This window comes from Loxodonta africana, chromosome 12 (genome assembly GCF_030014295.1).
Source record: "Loxodonta africana isolate mLoxAfr1 chromosome 12, mLoxAfr1.hap2, whole genome shotgun sequence".
NCBI lineage: Eukaryota > Metazoa > Chordata > Mammalia > Proboscidea > Elephantidae > Loxodonta > Loxodonta africana.
Window position 1 is genome coordinate 65932842 of NC_087353.1, and position 22736 is coordinate 65955577.

Here is a 22736-nt window from a genome sequence, read left to right on the forward strand (position 1 = left end):
AAGTAGAATACCTTCATAACCTGAAAGATTCATTCACTCACATAATAATTCAAAAAATGTTTACTGAGCAAATGCTACTGTGGCTCAGGCACTGTACTAGAGGCAAAAAGGCTACAGCAATGAGCATGATATCATGTTTTCAAGGAGCTAACTTTCCAGGGGAGGAAGACGAGCAAATAATGAAACATAAAAACAATAAAGATACACAAAATGATCAGTGCTATGTGGAGAATTTAAACAAGATGATGTGACACAGAGACTGACTGGGTCGCTCCTCTGATGGGGTAGTAATCAAGTGGAATCATTTAAGAAGACGGTTACGCAAAGAGGTGGGGATGGCCTGGGGTGGAAGTGACACACTTTCAAAAAAAAAAGAGATCCAAAATTCTGCTCTGTGGGGCTATTATAATTTTACTGTTCAAACTGTTTTAAGTGTCAAATAATGCAATCTGAGGAAATATGTTAAGGCTCTGGTAGCAAAACAAACACAGGATAATCATCAACTTAGTATTTCTGCTCTGAAAGTTCGGAGAAGCTCCTAAGTAAACCAGTAAACGACCCGTCAAAAAACAAACATTAGCCAGGGAGAAGAAACTCATGCCTCTGCTCCGTTAGAAACACTCTCTCCTGAATTTAACATTTTTAAAAACTCTACCTAGCTCAATGGTTTCCTGCAACCAGCTCTGAAGTCTCTTGGTTCAAAAAACTGAAGAGTTGACCCCAAAGAGAAAAGGCCAGTTGCAATCCCAAATTTTTATATGAGATTCATACCCTACACCTCATTCCAAAGAGGAGCTGAAGCAACTTTCAAATTACAAAACACATTAAAACTAAATGAACGTATACACATGTACATATACCTATATACATATGCACATAAAAACACACAAATTTTTCCCTCCAAATCAGGGTAAAAAGCGAGATGGACGAAGTAATGAGGATTTAATGCACAGAAATGCAGGCAGGATAAATATTAAATGTCCAGAAATGTACAATTCCTCAACATCAAAACAATCTTTTCTTGTACTCTCTGGTTTGACCTCAGCTAAGCAACAGATGCTGAAGAGGACCAACAACCCATTGCCGTTGGGTTGGGCTGGGTTGGGTCGGGTCGGGTCGGGTCAGGTCTGACTGACAGCGATCCTACAGGACAGGACAGAACAGAACTGTCCCATATGGTTTCCAAGGAGTAGCTGGTGGATTCGAACTGCTGACCTTTTGGTTAGCAGCTGAACTCTTAAGCATTCCACCACCAGGGCTCTGCTGAAGAGGACATTCAACTTATTTTAGGCCTGGAGCTATTAATAAAATAAAATTTAAAAAATAAATAAATAAAACAGAATCCAACTCTCCTTTCAAGCCTCTGTCCTCATTAAAGTGAAGATCTTACAATAAGAAAAGGGGGACAGAATGTTAAGAGTCAGTTGTACAATGATAAGATAGTATCATGACACCATTCAAGCAAAGATGACTCTAAGGAGAAATAAGTGAGTCTATTAAAAGCCTGTCAAATCTACCAGAGGCACAGAAATGAGCTGATAAGCTGCCATTCAGGCCCACGCTCCTTGCCTGAAGCAGGTTAAGGATCTTGCTCTGCTGGCTCTGGTAAATGGATTCAGACCTGTTTTCTTCCTGAAATCTCAAAGGACTTTCATACCTATTGAGTCATGTTCTCTCAAGGCAAACATTATTATTTCTGTAGACAGACAAACTGATGACAGTCAAGCACCCTGCCCTTCGAGGGGGGAAAACCTCTTCCTAAAATGAATCCCAATGCCACCTTGCAATATTTCACCTTGTAGTACTTTGTATACAGTTATTTTTCTTTTGGGGGACCTCCGGTTAAAAGCCTCATTCCTGACAGTACAGGATTCAAATTCTAGATGCTTACTAGAGCTGGTATGATTTGAAGCAGCTTTTGTAACACACCAAAGGCTCAACTTCTGTATCTGTAAATTGGGAAGGTTAACAGTATTTCCAGACTTCACTGGCAATTTAAAAGAGATCCATACCAGACTCTCAATTATGAGTTAAATGAATAAATGCATTTGTGTAAAGCAGTAGTTCTCAAACGAGCGATTTTGCCCCCGGGGGCACTGGGCATTGTCTGGAAACTTTTCTGATTGTCCTGTCTGGGGGAAATACTATTGGCATCTAGTGAGTAAGAGCCCAGAAATGCTACTAAACATCCTACAATGAGCACAACAGCCCCTCGCAACACAGAATTATCTGGCCCAACGTATCAGTAGTGCCAGGGTTGAGAAATCCTTCTCTTAGTACAGTACCTGGCATATGGTGAATATTCAATGACGGTTATTGTAAGTTGTTCTTTCTCCTCTAGAATCCCTAATTCTCTGACATCAGGGGCCACATATGGTGCTTAACAGATTCAATAAAAATGTTCTGAACTGAAATCTCCCTCTTTGCTGATATACCAGACAGTGGCTACATAGATTTATAAATTAAGAATGGCCAAACCAAAAATTCATTGCCATCAAGTGGATTCCAATTCACAATGATCTTATAAGGCAGGGCAGAACTAACCCTAGGGTTTACAAGCTGCAATCTTTATGGAAGCAGACTGCCATGACTTTCTCCTGCTGGTGGGTTCGAAACGCTGACCTCTGGGTTAGCAGCCAAATGCTTAACCACTGTGTAAGTGTGCCACTGGCAGGGATGAATTATCCAATAAGCGAGTTAAGCATGGTGTTTACCTTGCCTTCCAGATCATCTGTAGTGAACAATTTCACATTTTTTCACCACGTCAAAGATTCTGCTTCTAGGTATGGCTGGCATCTGGCTCTCTCCCAACCCCACAGCACCATCCTACACAGTCAAAGACTCTTTTCAAATTTACAATCCTTGACAAGAACTGATTACCCAGTAAGTAAAGTGGTGAAACTGTTCACTACAAAGCCAGTGCTTACTGGGTAATCCACCCCTGGCCACCAGGGCTCCTCGGAGTGGCCAAAAGCACTCCTGAAATGTAAATTCTGTATTTGTGTGCTTTTCCAAAGAGAGGCAAATTAACTTTCATTTCTCCTGTTCACTATGCTCCAGCCTACACGAAGCCTTCTTTCCAGTTCGTGGAAAACACCAAGCTTGTGTTTTCAGGGTCTTAGCACTTACTGTTCCCTTTGCCTTGGGTACCTTTCCCCCAGATCTTTCCAACGGTGGCCCCTTCCTCACCACCTCGAGCAAACTCACTTCGTTAGGAAGGCCTTCTTGCCCCACATCCATCGCTTCTCTTCCCTACACAGCACTCCCCTGAAGCCTTTCAAAAAAATTATATCATGTTCACTTGCTTACTGTCTGTCCCACCCACTCGAATGTCCGTTCAAGAGAGCAGGGACTTTTATCTTCTTCGCTCACCTGGATGCCTGCTGGGTACACAGCAAGTTAGATCAACGAACGCATGGATTTTCAAACGGTCTGGGACACCAAAACGGCTGTGAATCACCACACTGGAGGCATAAGGGAAATAAAACAGAAGAGAAAAGAGGATCCTACAGCCTGGGCAGAAGTGACAGGTGCACACCAAGAAATCCTAACAGGTGAAAAGCAGCTCACAAACCTGACCCACCTCCTTCGGTACTAAAACGGGACGAAGAAGCGCCGGGCAGCACCCCGAAACCTCGCCATACGGCTGGCTAGCAGAAGAGAAGGGAAAGTAGGGGGTCATGGCCGCAGGCTGGGGGAGGGTCAAGCCCGTCGCTCCAGGCAAGGTCAGGCCCGGCTTCCCGGATCGGGCCGCTACGACCCCCGAGCCTGAGGTCCGAGACACTCACGCACCGCCGGCGGGGCGGAGGGGCGCCGGGCCGGGGTCCCGCGGTCCAGGTCGCCTCACCTGCAGGTAAACTTGAGGGCGAGGAGCAGCGCGCAGCCGAGCGCCAAGGCCCCACAGAGCAGCTCCGGCCGCCGGCGCGCCATGAGCGAGGCGCCGTGCAGCCCGCGGCGGAGCCGGCCCGCCGAGGAGGCTCCGGCCGGGGCCGGGCTGAGGGACCCGGAGCCCGCGGGGCCGCCGCCACCCTCGTCCTCGGCGTCGTCGCTGCTGCTGCTGCCGCCGCCGCCGCGGCCTCCGCATTCCGACATTACATGCTCCCAGCCGCCGGCTTTATAGCGCCGCCACTGCCGTAGCCTAGGGCCTAGGGCCTGGCCCGGCCCGTCGCTCCCCAATCCCGCAGCTCGCCTTGCCCGCTAACCCCAACACTCCACGTCAGCCACGCCGCCGCCGAGCCCGCCCCCACGCAGCAGCCCCACCCCCAGCCACGGAGTCTGCGCGGACACCGCCACCGCCCGGACCACAGCCGCGTCCCAGGCCCACAGGCCCGGCCCCCTGCCAGGGCGCCTGCGCGGACACCGCCTCCGCCCAGCGCCCGCAGCCGCACCGTCGCGGCGGGCCACGCCCCCGTACCCAGGAACCTGTGCGATGCCGTCCCCGCCCCCCCGCCAGCAAGCCCACTCCCAAGCCACTGAGTCTGCGCAGACCCAGACCCCGACCCCGACTCCGACCACGTCGGTGACCTCAGGAGAGCGTTGGGCAGCAGGTAGTCGCAGATCTGGCCGACCTGGTCCTAAAGGTTCCTCGATCCCGCAGACCCACTGGGTTTAAGAGCCGTGGTGATAACAGCAGTCGTGGCTGTCCCCTAGTGAGTGCCCACTAGTCTCACCATGGGTCCGGGAGGACATAAATGCCGTTTTCCCTGGTGGCGCAGTAGTTAGGCTGTCCCCTAGTGAGTGCCCACTAGTCTCACCATGGGTCCGGGAGGACATAAATGCCGTTTTCCCTGGTGGCGCAGTAGTTAAGACCCAGGACTATTAAAGAAAAGGTCAACAGTCCCGATCCACCAGTCGCTCCTTGGAAACCCTATGGGGCAGTTCTACTCTGTCCTATAGAGTCGCTATGAGTCGGAATCAACTCGACCGCAACGGGTTGTTTGTTTGTTTCAATTTTTTTAACGGAAGGAAAGCGCGTGCCTCGACGACAAGTGCCCGAGGACGGGAGGGAAGTCACTCTGTGTTTCTTTGTGCTTCTCCTTACACATCTGTAAAATGGAAGTAATAGCGGTACCGCTCTTAAAAGATTGTTTTGAGGATTAAATGAGATAATGCATGAAAAGTGCTGCTTACTAAGGGCTCAATAAATGTTATTTACTGTTAACTCCGAATGTCTCTGACTTAAATCCGTTTAAATTCTTGTGCCAGAGAACCGTCCCCCTGCTTCACAGCCCTGTGAGGAGAGTCTGTGCCGCCCATACTCACTTTACAGATGAGAAAACTGAGGTTTGGAGAGCTCACTTGACAGAGGTCACATAGCTAGTAGGTGAAGAATTTAGACTCAAGTCGCCCTGGCTGAGAAGCCGCCCCAGGGTGCCCCAATTTAGGCAAGATCTTGAATTTGAGGCTTCTGGAGGCGGGGTAGGGGAATTACGGATAGGGTGTTTCTTCCCGCTGGAAAACCGTTTTCTGATGGCTGCGTCCCACTCTATACGTGTAGCAATCCTGCAAAATGCTGGGTCCGAGGGGGGTGTTCAGTAACAAGCGTTCCTCTCTGGCTCTAAATGTTAGGTCCTTTCTAAATAAGTTTTGTGATTACAAAGAAGTGTGTGAGGGACAAAATGTGATTTGAAAGTGAGAGGAAGTAATTGTTTCCCTAAGGGAGAGGGATTCTGCACCTGGGGAGTGACTGGATGTTCAGAATTACACAGCTCCTAAGGGCCTGAGATCAAGACGGCTTCTGCTGTTGATCACTACAAAGTAGGGGAATAAAACTAAAATACTGATGTGAGGGAACTGAGGCAACACACACACACACACACACACATACACATACATGAAAAACCCAAACATGGCGAAGAGTCAGAAGTTAAGACCTCACCTCTGCCACAGGTCAGCTGTGTGGCACCTGTGCAAATTACATCACTTGCCCTTTGGTTCTGTTTCCATGTAAAGTGGGGTTGGTAACAGCTACCTTGCTGCCAGGTGGGCTGGAACATTCCATGTGCCAACCACCAAGACCCCACAAGGGGCACACACTAGCTCATTTATGCCCGTTCTTTTGCTATTTGTATTCTGTGTCTCATATCTTTTTTGTTCTTTCTTTACTGCCTTCTTTTATATTTAATTAATATTTTCTACTATATCATTAATTCTTTTAACTTTTTTTTTTTATTGTCATGTTCTCGGTAGTTGCTCTAAACCAGTTGCCATTGAGTCAGTTCCAGCTCATGGCAACCCCATGTGTGTCAGAGTAGAATTGTGCTTTTTTTTTTTTTTTTTTTTGATAATTCAATACTTTATTTTCCATAGACTTTTTAATGTCTGATTTTTTGGAAGCATATCGCCAGGCATTTCTTCTGAGGCACCTGTCTGGATTTGAGCCTGCAACCTTTTGGTTAGCAGCCAAGTACATCGACCCTTTGCACCACCCAGGAACTCCAGTAGTTGCTCTAGGGATTACAACATACATTTTAATTTATCAGAGTCTATTTCAGATTTATGCTAAATTAATTCCAGTAAGATACAGAAACTGCTCCAGTACAGCTCCATTCCCTCCTCCCTTTATAATGATACCATTGCCCTTTTTGGTCTCTGAGTCATAAATCCAACAATATAGACTTATATTATTGTTTTATATAATCGTGTCTTTTTAAAGAACCTAAGATGAATAAAAATGCATTTATAATTTTTTTTTATATTAACCTTCTTATTTACCATTTCTAGTTCTCTTCCTGTGTATGTGAGTCACATGGTATATCACTAACAAGAACTAATACAGTCAAAAGTCCCCAGTCCCCATACACTATAGGTTGCTGGGACAGAAACTTCATAAAGCTCCTGGCATTTGCACCAACCCAGACTAAACCCATTGCCATTAAGTTGATTCCAACTCATAGTGACCCTACAGGACAGAGTAGAACTGCCCCATAGGGTTTCCAAGGCTGTAATCTTTACAGAAGCAGACTTCCACATCTTTCTCCCGCACAGCAGCTGGTGGATTCGAACTGACAACCAAAGCGCTTAACCACTGCACCACCAGGGCTCCTCTAGAATTTGCAGGGGGCCCAGGAAACCCTGGTAGCATAGTGACTAAGAACTACGGCTGCTAACCAAAAGGTGGGCAGTTTGAATCCAGGTGTTCCTTGGAAACCATATGGGGCAGTTCTACTCTGTTCTATAAGATCGCTATTACTTTGTTTGGTTATAAAGCTCAAAGTACTTTTGCTGCCTATAGGTTATTTCATTAGATCCATAATACCTTTCGAGGCCAGGAAACTGCCCAGAATAACAAAAGGGTGGTTCTTTTCCTCTTCTCTCTCTGGACATCTGGACTGCTGCTCTGGCACCAGAATGTTCTTCTGGAACGATTATAAATTTATTTCAAAATTGCTCTTCAAAGGTTAGGTCAGCCCTAATTTGTCCACATCAAGCAGTATCAGAGCTTCCATGACCGCATTTTATACTATTAAGCTGATGGGGTTTGAGACTGTATCCCAGATATTAATCCTTCCTTGGACTCCCTGGGTGGTACAAACGGTTAATACGCTTAGCTGCTAACCAAGTTTGGAGGCTTGAGTCCACCCAGAAATGCCTCAGAAGAAAGGCCTGATGATCTACTTCCAGAAAATCAGCCATGAAAACCCTATGGTGCAATAAGTAATCAGTGTCACCCAATTGTACATGTAGAAATTGTTGAATTGGTGTATGTTCTGCTGCATTTATTCTCAACAACAAAATTTTTAATTAAAAAGCAAATAACCCTATGGAACACAGTTCTACTCAGACACACATGGGTCTCCACAAGCCTTATTTGACAGCAACTGGTTTTTAAGGCCTTTCTTAGAGCCAGAGATAACTAATTTTAAAGCTTCCAAGTATTTACTTACAAAGCAGGAGGTGCCTTACATGGCACAGGATGACAGGTAAAGTAGGAGTGAAGCCCAGGCGCTGAGCCTGGGCCCTCTGGGCCTGGCTCGTGTGTTCCTTGAAGGCTTTGTCTCAAGACCACAGAACTGACTCCAAAACTGGTTTTCCTTGCCTAACAACAAACACAAGAAGTCTGTATTCTAACCTCCCCAGGCCAGCTAAAAAGGGTTTGAAACCTGCACCAACTTCCTGGGAAATGTGCTGTCCCTCACTTTCCCCACAACCATTGTAAGTTCCTGGAACCAAGTGAAAACAAACATGGCGGAGAACTCTCTGCAAATAGTCCTCAAAGATCACACAGCTCCACCAAAGAGGAAGATAATAAAGAAACTTCACCTCCGCGCACCAGCCTTTCTGCCCAGGGCACCTCAGTGCCAGGGTGAGAAAACTGGGGCAGAGGGAGGAGCACCTCAAGGAGTAGGAAGGACTTCTCCCTCTGTCCCACAACCTCCCAAACGCTCCCCCAGGGCTGATGTAGCAGCTTACGGCAGCCAACAAAATCCTGGGGGGATGCAAAAGCTTGCACTTGAATGTTCATATTAATAATAGCGGAAAAGCAAAAACAACCCAAATGCCCATCAACTGAAGAATGGGTAAACAAAGTGTGATAAGTCCATACAATGGAATATAATTTCACAATACAAAGGAAGTACTGATGCATGCTACAACTTGGATGAAGCTTGAAAACATGATGCTGAGTGAAGGAAGACATGATTCCATTTGTATGTCCAGAACGGGCAAATCCATAGAGACTGAAAGGAGATTCGTGGTTACTGGAAGCTGGAGGAAGGGGGAATGGAGAATCGAGTGTGACAGCTTAGTGAGTGTGAGGTTTCTTTCTTTTATTTTTTGCAGCAAGAGGGTATGAAGAGATTTATCACATCATGAGGTTTTATGGGGAGAGCAGGGCAGGTCCCCAGTCAAGTCCGAAAATGGTTTGAGAGGAGAATTGGGTCATCTGGGGTTTCTTGTTAGGGTGATGAAAGTGTTCTACAATTAGGGATGCTTGTACATAATTGTGACTAAAAACCACTGAATGGTATACTTTAAAATGGTGAAGTTTGTTATGTGCTTTATATTTTAATAATTTTTTCAAAAATATGTATTTTTAACTTTTATTGTGCTTCACATGAAAATTTATAGCTCTAGTTTCTCATACAGAATTTATACACATATTATTGTGTGACGTTAGTTGCAATCCCTATCATGTGACAGCACACTCCCCCTTTCCACCCCAGATTTCTCATGTCCATTCAGCCAGCTCCTATCTCTTTCTGCCTTCTCATCTCACCTCCAAACAGGAGCTGCCTCTTTAGTCTTGAGCATCTACTTGAACTAAGCAGCACACTCTTCACGAGTTATCATTTTGTTTCATAGTCTAGTCTATGTCTGAAGAGTTGGCTTCGAGAATGGTTTTAGTTCTGGGTTAACAGAGAGTCCAGGGGCCGTGTCTTCTGGGGTTCCTCCAGTCTCAGTCAGACCATTAACTGTGGTCTTTTTACATGAATTTGAGTTCTGCAATCCACTTTTTTCCTGCTCTGCCAGGGACTCTCTGTTGTGTTCCCTGTCAGGGCGGTCACTGGTGGTAGCCGGGCACCATCTAGTTCTTCCAGACACAGGCTGATGGAGTCTCTGGTTTATGTGGCCCATTTTGTCTCTTGGGCTCATATTTTTCTTGTGTCTTTGGTGTTCTTCATTCTCCTTTGCTCCAGGTGGCTTGGGACCAATTGATGCATCTTAGATGGCAACTCACAAGCTTTTAAGACCTCAGACACCACTCACCAAAGTGGGATGAAGAATATGTTAATAAACTTTGTTACGCCAATTGACCTAGATGTTCCCTGAAACCATGGTCCCCAGACCCCCACCCCTGCTACTCCGTCCCTCAAAGTGTTTGGTTGTATTCAGGAAACTTACTAGCTTTTGGTTTAGTACAGTTTTGCTGACTTCCGCTGTATTGTGTGTTGTCTTTCCCCTTACCTAATTCTTACCTACTTTTTTATCTAGTGAGTTCTTTTCTTCTGTGTTTAAACCTTTTCTTGAGTTCTTATAATAGTGGTCTCATACAGTATTTGTCTTTTTGTTACTAATTTCACTCAGCATAATGCCTTCCAGATTCAATAATTTTTTAATGTTAAAAAAAATTGTGGGGATAAACATGTTCAAGTAGACACAGCAATTACTGTCACCTCTACTAAAACCAGTTGCCACTGAACAATTTGTGTAGAAATTGCCAAACAGGAACCTAATTTGCTGTGTAAACTTTCACTGATAAAAAAAAAGTTGCCATCGATTCTAATGCATAGTGACACCATGTGTGTTAGAGCAGAACTGTGTCCATAGGGCTTCCAGTGGTTTTTCTTGGAAGTAGATTGCCCAGACCTTTCTTTTGAGGTACTTCTGGGTGGACTCAAACGTCCAACCTCCCAGTTAGCAGCTAAGCATGTTAACTGTTTGCACCACCCAGAGTCTCCTTGCCTCTATTAGTTAAGATTTGTTGGGGTTTTGCTCTTTCACACTTTTTTCCCGTTCCTTTTACTACCCCCTTTCACTACCTTCTCCCCTGGAGTTGCTGCAATGAACCATCCACCTTCAGGCTGGGGTGTGATCTCACCACAAAATAATTAACTTGGACTTCCTAATGCTGAAGGAGCCCTGGTGTCACAGTGGTTAAGCACTTGGCTGCTAACCGAATGGTCGGTAGTCCGAACCCACCAGCAGTTCCACGGGAGAAAGATGTGGCAGTTTGCTTCTGTAAAGATTTGCAGCCTTGGAAACCATGTGGAGCAGTTCCAGTCTGTCCTATAGGGTCACTATGAGTCAGAATCAACTCAATGGCACTGGGTTTGGATTTTCCTAAGGTGGATTCCAAGAGGCTGTGGCAGGCAGGGCTCTTAGCTACAAACCTGAGGAAGAAACTCTTAGGCAGAAATGCAATCATCAAATACATGGTTTCAGCTGAGAAGGCTGGAAATGGAGGCACAGAAAATGCAGGGTGAGTTGGGGGGAAAAAAAATCTCATTTTCACCATCCATAGGTTCTGACTTTAATTTTCTAGCCTAGATCCCAAAGGTTAAAACAGCCTTTTTAATCTTTAAGCAAGTAAGGTGCCAGAGACAGTTATTCTCTCTGGAAAGAGAAAAAAGTTTGGTCAAGTGTGAGCACTGTGCTCTTTTAAAGAACTATCCGTATGGGATCAAATTGGTAACAGCACTGCAAAGGTTAGATAGGACAATTAGGGGGCAGTGAGTTTACATTAATGGGGGAAGAACAATTTGGAAAAGGAGGGTGAGAATGGTTGCACAACTTGAAGAATGTAATCAATGTCAACTGAACTGTACATGTAGAAATTGGTGTGTTTTGCTGTGTATATTTTCAACAACAAAGTTATTTAAAAAAAGTTTGGGAGAAAGAAAAATATCACGAAGGCCATCAGACTAGAGACTCAGCAGAATATAGCTACCATTCGTTCTACGGAAAATGTCATCCTTGTTTGGCAAATACGATGCACTGTCCAATAAGCTGGTCCCAGTTGCCTTACTCACATGGAGGCAAGCCAGTGTCTCCTAATGTCTCCACTGAGTCCTGAGGATTTGGTTGTCACTCTGCACCCTCGGGCTCTGCTAAGCAGCTCTATGTCTGTCTCCTCTCACTTCTCGTGGCTGTGCACTCCTCTCCACCCTGGGTGGACTCCTGCAGAACAGACCTTTTTCTGCTTCCCCAAATACCATTCATTCAAGGCTGTCTTGGGTAAGAGCTTTTGCATGAAAGTTTAAAGGTACATCACAGCCCAAATCCCTGTCCTTAAAGGCCATCAGCCAAATCCCCCAGTCCTCACCCCCACCAAGAACTCCACACTAGCAATGTCCTCGTGAGGCAGCTGCCCTCCCACCCTGACCCTTCTCCAGCTCCACAGTCCCCAGTGTCCAAAGGCTGGTTAGGGTCTCAGGGAAGGCAGCTTAGCCGTTTCTGTGTCTGGCAGCCCAGGTGACTGTCAATAACTAAACAGCCCTATGAAGGGAGGTGTTCTGCTTAACAGTTACCACTGTGGAATTCCATAAGCCCTAGCTGACCATTTCTCTGTTAAACATTCATTTGGAGGCATTCAGTGCATTGCTGAAAAAACAATATATTATTAAAAAACAAAAGCAGGTTCGATTCCTGGCTAATGTACCTCATGTGAAGCCACCACCCATCTGTCAGTGGAGATTTGAGTGTTGCTATGATGTTGAACAGGTTTCAGCAAAGCTTCCAGACTAAAATGAACTAGGAAGAAAGGCCTGGCATTCTACATCCGAAAACCAGCCAATGAAAACCCTACGTATGAACAATCGCATTGGTCCGATCTGCAAACGAGCATGGGGATGGCGCAAGACCAGGCAGAGTTTTGTTCCATCGTGCCTGAGGTCGCCACGAGTTGTGGGCCAACTCCATGGCAGCTAGCAATCACAACAATCATTTATTCGAATGAAACCCAGAAGATCCCCTAGAAGGTTACCATGTCAGTCACAATAGAAGGGCAGGTCAGTTGAGAATGCAAGGAAAAGATGTTTCCATGTCTGTTCCATTTGGATTCTGTCAATAATTCCTTAAATAAAAGGGTTAAAGAAATTAAAAAAACAGTGATTTTAGTACCCAGTTTCAACAATTCTTTGTGGGGAAAGGACCACACCAAAAAAAAATTAGAGACATCTCTATATAAAATTTTTATTACAGGCAATATTGGCCCATACACAACACAATACCAACATTACAAGTTTAATCTTCCAAAATCATCATTTAAACAGCAAAAGACCAAGAAATAAAATTTGAGTCAACTGATTTTTTTTCCAAAATATTTTCAATGCACAGTATCCTCAGTTCCCTTATCGTATAATGAAACATACAAATACAGAAAAATACCCCATTTAACATATACTAGTGTTAAACGGATATTTGGCTTAAAATCTGAGTTAAAATCCTTTTAGCAACCTACATACAGATAAGTAGCAAACTTTATTATTTCAAACAAATTCATTCCACTAAAACACGTAAAGAATTTCATCCATTATGTATTCTCATCTCAGTACAAGTGTTTATTCGCTTACCATGGTTCTCATCTGAAGGACCAACGCAGGGAGTTGTCCTAGAGATAACCTTAGCCTCTTCCTCAACACACTTCATCCAAAAGTCTGTTCAACAGATGGCAACCGGGTAGCAGTCACTTCGCCATTAGAGGACAATGGTTTCGTGAGAGCATGGCCAGACCTGTTAAACAGCCTGTTTTCCTACCTACTGTGGGTTGCTGCTCAGGAGGAACGATATACGCCAATACAAGCAGAAAATCTGCGGCTCCCCTGCTATGTGCCTTGGGACACTTTCAATGTTTCTGGTCAATGCTCTGATTAGGTAACATACATAAAAGCCAGCATATTAGTTTAAATCTTTAAACAAAAAACTATATTTTCCAAAGTCATTATCATTTGGGGCAATTAAGTGATCTTTTCTTGCTTTGTTGAGCTTCATCTTTAGGGCATCTCTTCTTTCCTCCCATTCCAGAAGTTCAGCATTTCCATGTGCAAATTTACAGCTGTTTCCTTCCCTGCAGGTCCCATTCATATACCTGTCGGGGACAGTCATCTTAGTAAGTGCTCGCAAGTTGTATATGAAAATTGCATTAGGACTCCTGAAAATTTATTTATTTATTTATTTAAATAATATTTTAGTGTCTCTCAGTGAAAGTCTGCACAGCAAATCAGGTTCTTATTTAAAAACTACTACACAAACTGTTCAGAGACATCCCTTACATTTTTAACAAGGTGTCAACATTCTCATTAGTTCCCTTGTGGATATTTCCCTTCTAGTAATCTGGTTTCCCTGTCCCCTTACCCTTTCAGATCTGCTTTATAGCAACTGTCGACCATTTGGTCTCATATAAGTGATTTTTAAAAGGTGCACAGTACTCATTGGTAACATTATTTTACAAGCCAATCTGTTAGTTAGCTAAAAGGTGACCTCAGGGGATAGTTTCGGTTCAAGATTTATGGCATGTCTCACGACAATAGTCTCAGGGAGTCCTCTAGTCTCAACTGGTCCAGTAAGTCTAGACTTTTTAAGAATTTAAGTTCTTTTTCACATTGTTCTCCCCTTGTATCAGGATCCATCTTTTGTGGCCCTGATTAGAATGGTCATTACTAGTAGCTGGGCGCCATCTAGTTCTTCTGGTCTCACAGCATCCACTAGCTTTTTGATTTGCATAAAATATTTAATTATGAATCTTAAGCCTAGAAAAATAAATACTTTTATTGCCTTGCCACCCACAATAAAGAAATCAGTCCTTTAAACTATTTTTACCTTGATTAAAACCATGTAGTGAAAAATACTGATTTCAGAGGAGAAAAGATGACTACAGTTGTGGAACGAAATCACGAGTGGATAATTTTTCTGGTTCAAAGGCTTAGGGTGATCGCTTCAGGGATTTATCCAGTCAATTGGCCTAACGTTTTTAGAGTTTCTGCTCTACCTCCTAGTTCAGTGAGTAGAGTCTTAAAAGCTTGGAAGCAGCCACCGCAAGATACAATTTGTCTCTATTTACCTGCAGTAGCAGAGTAAAGAGACTCACGACTCAGAGAAGGAAATGGACTGCAGAGTATATTGCCTCCATAAACTACTACCTCCATTATCATGAGACCAGAGGAAATGGATGGTATCTGGCTACCATTACTGAATGTTTTAATCAAGGACCCAGCAGATGATCTTGATCAAAAGGAGGAAAAGTGTGGAACAGAACTTCAAACTCATATGGAAACCAAACTTACTGGGTCCATTGAGATTGGGGGAATACTCCAATCTAATATGCCCAGAAATAATCTTTAAACCTTGAACTGTAACTATCCCACGAAACCACCATTAAACTAAACGATTTAGCCCAGTTAATAAAAAATGTTTGCCTCGCCTACAACATTCTTATAAAGAATTATCTATATGAGTGTAAACTGAAAATAGTTCATTTGGAGTGCAGATGAGAGCTTTATGGGTGATTCTGACCCGTGGCAACCCCATGTGTGTCAGAGTAGAACTGTGCTCCACACGGTTTTCAATGGAGATCTTTCAGAAGTAGATCACCAGGCCTTTCTTCCGAGGCATCTCTGGGTGGACTCAAACTGCCAACCTTTCACAGTTAGCAGTCGAGCATGTTAACCATTTCCACCACCCCAGAGAGATTCCCTAATGTCCATGAAAGTTGCATGAGATCAGCAATTTTCATGTGCTAAGTTAAAAAAACCAACATACCTATCACAAATACTAAAATACCCTGTGGGAAAGCGGTGCTGCCAGCAGTACTGGTCATCTTCTGTGTGGAAAACCTTCTCCTTGTGCTTTTCTGAGGAGATATGGCCTTGCCACTGCTTCTCACTATTACAGTTCTTCCTACACATCCAGCAGTGAAAGTCCACCTAAGTGCACAGAAGACAGTCTCATTAGTCGTTGCCCTCTGTGTGCACCTCGATGGGTTAAACGCTGCTCCAGACACCCGGAGGACTAGAAACAACGGAACCTAAGACCCAGACTCTATTCTCAGGGAAAACACTCTAGTGGGGGAGCCAAGCAAGAACATAAAACTCAATGTCAGAAATAGGATCAAGGAAAGGATCACAGCCTTGGAGGCTTGCCAGAACACAGGATGAAGGGAGGTCGGGTGAGGCGACAGGAGCTAGTGTGCAAACAAGGATGTTTGTCAGAAGGACAAGTGTCTAGGTTCAAGCAAGGATTCTGGGGAGAATTAACACCATGAGGACAAGCAGAGAGGACATGAGAGACCAGGGCACGCCATCTCCAGAGGAACGAGCAGCCACTGCATTCAACACGCGTTGATTGAGCCCCTACCATGGGCTGGGACCTGTGCCTGGTGTCATGAGGTAGAGGTTATGGGCTGGGGGATACACCTTCACAGGAGAAACTGTTAGGGTGGGAGGTAAGTGCTACAACAGATGCATGCTTCCAGTGCTTGAGTAGTGTTTCCTAAAAGCCCAGAGTAAGAATCACCTGCCATGCTGGATAAAAATAAAGATTCCTGGACACCTCCCATGAGAGCTGGACTCAGTATGGAGTCAGAATTCTTAGAACAGAGCAAGAATCTCTATCTTAATAAACACCCTAGGTAAGTCTCATGGTTCAGCAAGTCTGGATAACCCTGCTCCGGGAGCACACAGAAGCACCTAAGTAAAGGCAGCAAGTGTGGAGGTGCTGAACTTTGACAGAGAGACAGGTGTTTACAGGACACAGGGCAAGACAGGGTATGGGTGGGCCACGTGGCTGTGCAATGGGCCTAGATCCACATGAATCCATACAGAGAGAAAAAGGTAACAAAAGCCAGGTAGTTAAATAATGCATACACTTATATAAATTTTAAAGCACACAGCCAAAAAACTATAGATTGTTCAATAATAAATGTGTCATAAGATATGTAAACAAGGCCTGGAAAAATACACTCGGGATCTGATTGCCTCTGGGACTTCAACTTTATCTGCAACATTTTACATACTTTCCAGAAGCAACGTTAGCTTGGGACAATGGGCTCCAGATATTCATTATATTATTCTATTTTTTTGGAAGTTTTTAAAAGAGAAAGGCAGAACAGTAAAAGGCCACAGGTGATTTAATAACTCCGTGGAAGAGTGGAGGCAGATGCCAGACTGTAGGTTATGAGGTGGGAACAGGAAACCGGGAACTAGAGACGTAGTGGGAAAAGGCCCACATATCCCGACCCCCTTCTAGGGACCGGCACTGGGATAGTGGGATAGTCACAGCCACCGCACCAGAGATGTTCAATAATCTGCCCAGGGTCCTAGGTTAGCAAGGAGAGGAACCAGAACTTAGACATGTAATCCTCTGGCTCCAAAGTCAGAAATAAGGTTGTTATGGATTGAAATGTGCCCCTAAGATATGTGTTGGAATCCTAACCTCTGTATCTGTAGATATGATCCTGTTTGGAAATAGGGTTTTCTCTGTTGTGTTAATTAGATAACATCAGAGTAGGGTAGGTTCTAAATCTAATCACTCCTGAGTGATTCAAAGAGAAGATTAGAGACACACACAAGTAGCGACAAGTGAAAGAGGACACATGAAGGTCATCTACAAGCCAAGGAACCAAAGAATGCCCAGGGCTACCAACAGGAAGGAATTCACAGGGCTAAGACCTGATTTGGACTTTTAGCATCCAGGACTGTGACAAAACACATTTCTGCTCTTTAAAGCCACCCACTTGCGGTATTTGTTATAGCAGCACTAGGTAACTAAGGCAAGGACCAAGGAAAGGGTTTTTTAGAATGAAGAAGACTTAGCTAATGGCAGGGAGGCATTGGAGAGAGAAGGTGGAAATACCAGAGAGGGGCAGGCAAGAAGTGATGGAGCCAGGTTTTGGAGGTGATGGGAAAGAAAGGCTCCATCCACCACCCAAAAAATAACAAAACGGTACTTGCAGTCACTTCCGCGTAGTCTGTTGGCATGTGAATTTGTTTTCCATTTTCCTTGTTTGACTGGCTGGCTACATCATCACTTTTTTCATTTTTTTGACTCTTTAACCAGAGTTCATAAAATTGCTCCATATCTTGTACTAAAGAAAAATGAATTGCTTTCAGCAGGAAAAATTAAAACACCATTTAAATACACACAACATCGTGCACACTTTTTTATCAGTCAGGGTACATCTTCAAAAGAAAAGGAAGAGGGGTGACCATAAGCCAATGCTATTAGACTCAGAAGATGGTCTACACTCAAGCAGCAGGTAAAACGCACATGCCTGTGAACCAAATCCAGGACTGTTAAGGCAACAAACTTTAGCTTTCAGGATTAATGTACTCCTCCCTGCATTTGCAAGACACTTTGGGGGTGTTTAAAACTCAGACAAAATCATATGGCGTTGCCAGAAAAAGCCCCAGCACTGCTTCTGGTTGCCCTACATCACATACCTGTTATCACTGCTAGAACCACAAGGCTACTTACATGGCTTGGGGGCTTGGAGCTGATATGCTCCTCATTGTTTATTCAGAAAGATGAGAAACATATTATTGGGTGAAGGGTCTGACCCTGATGGCAGTCCATCAATCAAGCCACGGTCCCAGAGAGGACCAATACGATGGGGTGTAATTTACAACAACACGACTGTGACCAGGTCCTGGACAGTGGCTACCACTGGCTTCCTAAGGTAAGAACAAGTGTACGCCGTGTTACTGCCAACTGCTAAAGGTAGGGTTTCTCAGCCTTGGCACTTCTGACATTTGGGCCCAGATAATTCTTTGCTGTGGGGGGTAGGTGGGGGTGGGTGGGGAATGACCTTGCACTGAAGCAGCATCCCTGGCCACTCCCCACCCCCACCCCAGTCATGACAATCAAAATGTCTCCAAATTGAACTGGCAGTTTTGTGACAGATACATTGACAACTACAAAAAAAAAAAAAGAGTAGCTGCTGAGCCTGCTTATGTAAAATCAAAAACTTGATGGGATTTGTTTCTTGGTTTGGAGGTTTAGGGTCATGATTTCATGGTACACCCGTTAACTGGCCTAACATCGTGTTCAGTGCTTCTCTTCTACCTTCTGGTTCCCTTGAATAGTGCCTGCAGTCTTAAAAGCTTGTAAGTGGCCATTCAAGGTACAACAATTGGTCTCTATTCCCCTGGAGCAACAGAGGAAGGAGAGTCTGGAATAGAAGGAGGAAATGGAATGTGTGGCTAATTGCCTCCAGGAATAACTGCCTCCTTTGCCAGAAGAACTGGATGGTGTCCAGCTACCATCACTGAATATTATGATCAAAGATTCTATAAGAATCCTGATCAAAAGGGGGAAAATACGAACAGAATTTCAAATTCTCAAGGACTCCAGGCTTTCTGGAACCATGGAGGGTGGATGTCCTGAGATCACTTTAAATCTTAAACCAAAAATATCCCGAGTCTTCTTAAAACCAAATAATTGTTTAGCTTTACTAGCAAAAATTGTCTGCCCTTTTAAGATGTATCTTTATGGGATCAAATTGACAACAGCAACTTGAAAGATTAGACAGGAAACTTAAGAGGCAGTAAATTTACATTAATGGGGGAGGAACAATTCGGTAAAGGAGGGTGAGAATGGTTGCACAACTGGAAGAATGTAATCCATGTCACTAAATTGTACATGTAGAAATTGTTGAACTGGTATATATTCCACTGTGTATATTCTCAACAACAACAACAAAATTAATTATAGGTAGTTCCAACTTAAGACAGGGTTCCATTCTGACTACTCCGTCATAAATCAGTTCTGATGTAAGTCAATTACCTTTTTTTTTCATTATTGCCTGCTATAATCAACATCTTTAGAAATACGACCTTTGAATACCTGCAAGTGAACATCTGGGAATGATAACATCAGCGGGTTACATGCAGCAACGATGTATGTAGTACATATTACTAATAAGATGCACAAAAAACAAAAACAGACAGCCCTAAGTGCGCTCTGCCATAACTCAAATACATTCTAAGTCAAGAGCTACATGTGTTAAAAACAAACAAAAAAATTTCCAGAAATTGCCAAACTGTCCCCACCTTGACAGCCACTATGGTAAAAAAAACTGGTAACGAGGGTCTGGTTGAACCTTGGCTTTGTTGTCTGCCCAAGCAGAGCTAACAATACATCATCAGGTTAAGATCAGAGATAAATTAGAAAATTCTCTTCAAGGCCAGTGGTAGCAGGAGCCCTTGCAAGAACACTGATATGCAAAGGACATATGCAGTAAGGTCTGACTGGGGGTTTACTCCAAAGGCAGACAGGGAGGGTTTCCCTCCACACGAGTCCCTGAGTTTATCTGTAGCTGAAACATGGCAGAGAAAAAAAAAAAATACGGCAGAAGACAGCCTTAAATCCAGACATGCTGATCTTAACTTCCATCAGTTCACTAAGGTTAAAGCAAAATGATCCCTGTGGTAATACACTTTATGGTCAAAAGTGAAAGGCTGTCTGAGGTTCCTCTCAAAATCAAACCACTGCCATCGAGTCAATTCCAACTCACAGCGACCCTATAGGACAGAGTAGAACTGCCCCACAGGGTTTCTAAGGAGTGCCTGGTGCATTCAAACTCCAGACCTTTTGGTTAGCAGCCAAACTCTTAACTACTATACCACCAGGGTTTCCAAACCACACCTGTTCCCGTCAAGTTGATTTCAACTCACAGAATAGAAACTGCTCCATATTGTTTCCAAGGGGGAAGTGGTAGATTCGAACTGCTGACCTTTTGGTTCGGACCTGTACCTCTTAACCACTACACCACCACGATTTCCAAAAAAAAAAGACCCCCACAATAAACTTGAAATGTGACCAAGATAAAACATTTGCTCCTTGGACCTTTGAATTTGGGGTCATTCTAAAAGCAAGGCCTTCTTAAAGAAACTCCCAACTCTAATCTGGTTAATTTAGTAGGGTGACTATTCACAACTGGGAAGCCCTGGTGGTGCGGTGGTTAAGCACTCAGCTGCTAACCAAGAGGCCAGTGGATCATACCTACCAGCTGCTCCATGGGAGAAATATGTGGCAGTCTGCTTCTATAAAGATTCACAGCCTTGGAAACTCTATGGGGCAGTTCTTCTCTGCCCAATAGGGTGGCTATGAGTTGGAAATGACTCGACAGCAATGAGTTGGGTTTGGTAATTCAAACAGGAACAGGCAGTCTAACCAGTTGTGAAGAAAACTGACTTCCGCAGACCATTTTCCAGAAACTCATCTATTATATCACAGGATTCAGGCCTACATATTCCTATCTAAATCTGACCAAACCAGATGCCAGATTCTACTCCATTGAGGCTATGGCCACATTTTCTGGCAATCTTCACCATCTAACAGAGCTACCAATGAGAGAGGAGTGCAACTGTTTAGAATGTGAAGTGCTTTCTGTGTCCAAGGTAAGCTAGTATGTTTACCAAGGACAGAAACTTTCAGGTAAATAAGATTTCACAGATATCAAAGACAAAGTTAAAACATCAACTCACTTCCGTTTTCTTTCATGTAAGTCCACACTTCTCGTTCCTCAGGACTGTGAGCAAAGGAACAGTTTCCAACATACTGACATTTTTTCCCAGAAGCAATATGATTGCACAACTGTATTAAAAAAAAAAAAAAGAATATATTTAAGACAGCATACCCTTAGTAAGACTGCCTAATTTTTATATTTAGGCAGAATAAGCATTTTTATCCATAAAATTCTAAAATAAGATTAATTTGATTCCATTCAAATGGACTAAAAGCCCAAAATATATGAGATATTAATGAAGCTTTCTATCTCCAAGTTCATCAAAAGAAACACAATGTTCAAAAGAAAGCAGAGAACTGAAGTATGGAGTATTTTCTCACGAGAAAATGTCCAGACATTCACTTATTCAGAGTACTCGCTTTCGACAGGGCGGAACGTTTTATCCTTGCGATGAGAGCCTTTCCCCTTTATAACACTCCAGCCCCTTCATGTCAGCACTCGTAAAGCAGTAAACAAACTGCAGACTACTCCAAAGTTTACTAAACAGTGTTAGAAAAGTCTCAGAAACGTAACTTACTTATAACCAATAATGGCAGCTAACCTCAGTCATAACTCACTGTTGCTGCTGTTCCATGCTGTGGAGTTGATTCTGACTCATAGCGACCCCATGCGACAGGGTAGAACTGCCACAGAGGGTTTGCTAGGCTATAATCTTTACAGCACATCTTTTCCCCAGTGGAACAGCTGGTAGGTTCCAACCACTGACCTTTTGGTTAGCAGCCAAGTGCTTAACACCACTGTACCACCAGGGCTCCTTTCATAACTCACTAGATATGCACTGTCTGAAAATAACTATTACACTAATCAAGTTACATAGCTTTCAAATAATATCTTTCTGTTTTTTTCGCTTTTTTACTTAGCAAAGTAGACACAGTGATACTGGCAGGAAAATAAGACGACAGGGATCAGCAGACTGCAGACTTCCCTAAAACTCATGCCTATGTGACAGGGAACAAAACAGAGAACCCCAGAGGGAGCAGGAGAGCAGTGGGATGCAGACCCCAAATTCTCATAAAAAGACCAGACTTAATGGTCTGACTGAGATGAGAAGGACCCCGGTGGCCATGGCCCCCAGACCTTCAGTTAGCCCAAGACAAGAACCATTCCCAAAGCCAACTCTTCAGACAGGGATTGGACTGGACAGTGGGATAGAAAAAGACGCTGGTGAAGAATGAGCTTCTTGGATCAAGTAGACACTTGAGGCTATGTTGCTATCTTCTATCTGGAGGGGAGATGAGAGGGAAGAGGGGGTCAGAAGCTGGTGGAATGGACACAAAGAGAGTGAAGGGAAGGAGCGTGCTGTCTCACTAAGGGGAGAGCAGTTAGGACTATATAGCACGGTGTAGAAAAATTTTTTTGTGAGAGACTGACTTGATTTGTAAACTTTCACTTAAAGCACAATTAAAAAAAAAAAAAAAAACATACCTATGAAGAAACCAAGACAGCCTCCATCACCCAGAAAGCTCGATTCTTAAACATCATCAATGCACTTGCCTTTAAATGGCATAAATCTAGTACAGCTGCTTGTTAGCTTATCTTAGTTTATTTGTGTTTCAACAGGAGCTGGCCCTATATATTACTCATCTTATGTAAAACGAAATGCTTACCATCTGTTTCTGCTAAAATCTAAAAGCCTTCTCAGCCCTAGCACTGCCCCTTTCCTCCCGTAAACCAACGTCAATGACTCCCTGCCCTTAAAATCCTGAGTAGTCAATAAAACATTCCTCTGGCTTACTTTATTATATTCTTTTCCCCTTTGAACCCAGTTAAGCAC

The 22736-nt window shown here is 43.8% G+C and overlaps 2 protein-coding genes across 14 annotated transcripts in view; both read right to left on the reverse strand.

Moving 5' to 3' along the window:
- TXNDC11 (thioredoxin domain containing 11) overlaps nt 1-4862 on the reverse strand; it is a 75867-nt gene extending 71005 nt beyond the window's left edge. For 2 of the 5 annotated variants that reach the window (XM_064295593.1, XM_010597305.2), the window contains exon 1: nt 3848-4178. In XM_064295593.1, the coding sequence (XP_064151663.1) occupies nt 3848-4084 (237 nt within the window). In that variant the 5' untranslated portion in view covers nt 4085-4178. Of the gene's footprint in view, nt 1-3847; nt 4180-4754 lie in introns of those variants that run through there. The other 3 variants (XM_023557354.2, XM_023557355.2, XM_064295596.1) reach the window with 3 other exon arrangements.
- A 1287-nt stretch (nt 4863-6149) lies between these two features.
- The window catches only part of ZC3H7A (zinc finger CCCH-type containing 7A), a 48224-nt gene continuing 31637 nt past the window's right edge, over nt 6150-22736 (reverse strand). For 7 of the 9 annotated variants that reach the window (XM_003417718.4, XM_023557346.2, XM_064295601.1 and 4 more), the window contains 4 exons: nt 20922-21030; nt 17388-17521; nt 15199-15362; nt 6150-13528 (listed from right to left, as the gene is read on the reverse strand). In XM_003417718.4, coding sequence (XP_003417766.2) covers nt 13339-13528; nt 15199-15362; nt 17388-17521; nt 20922-21030 — 597 coding nt within the window. In that variant the 3' untranslated portion in view covers nt 6150-13338. Of the gene's footprint in view, nt 13529-15198; nt 15363-17387; nt 17522-20921; nt 21031-22736 lie in introns of those variants that run through there. The other 2 variants (XR_010323632.1, XR_010323631.1) reach the window with 1 other exon arrangement.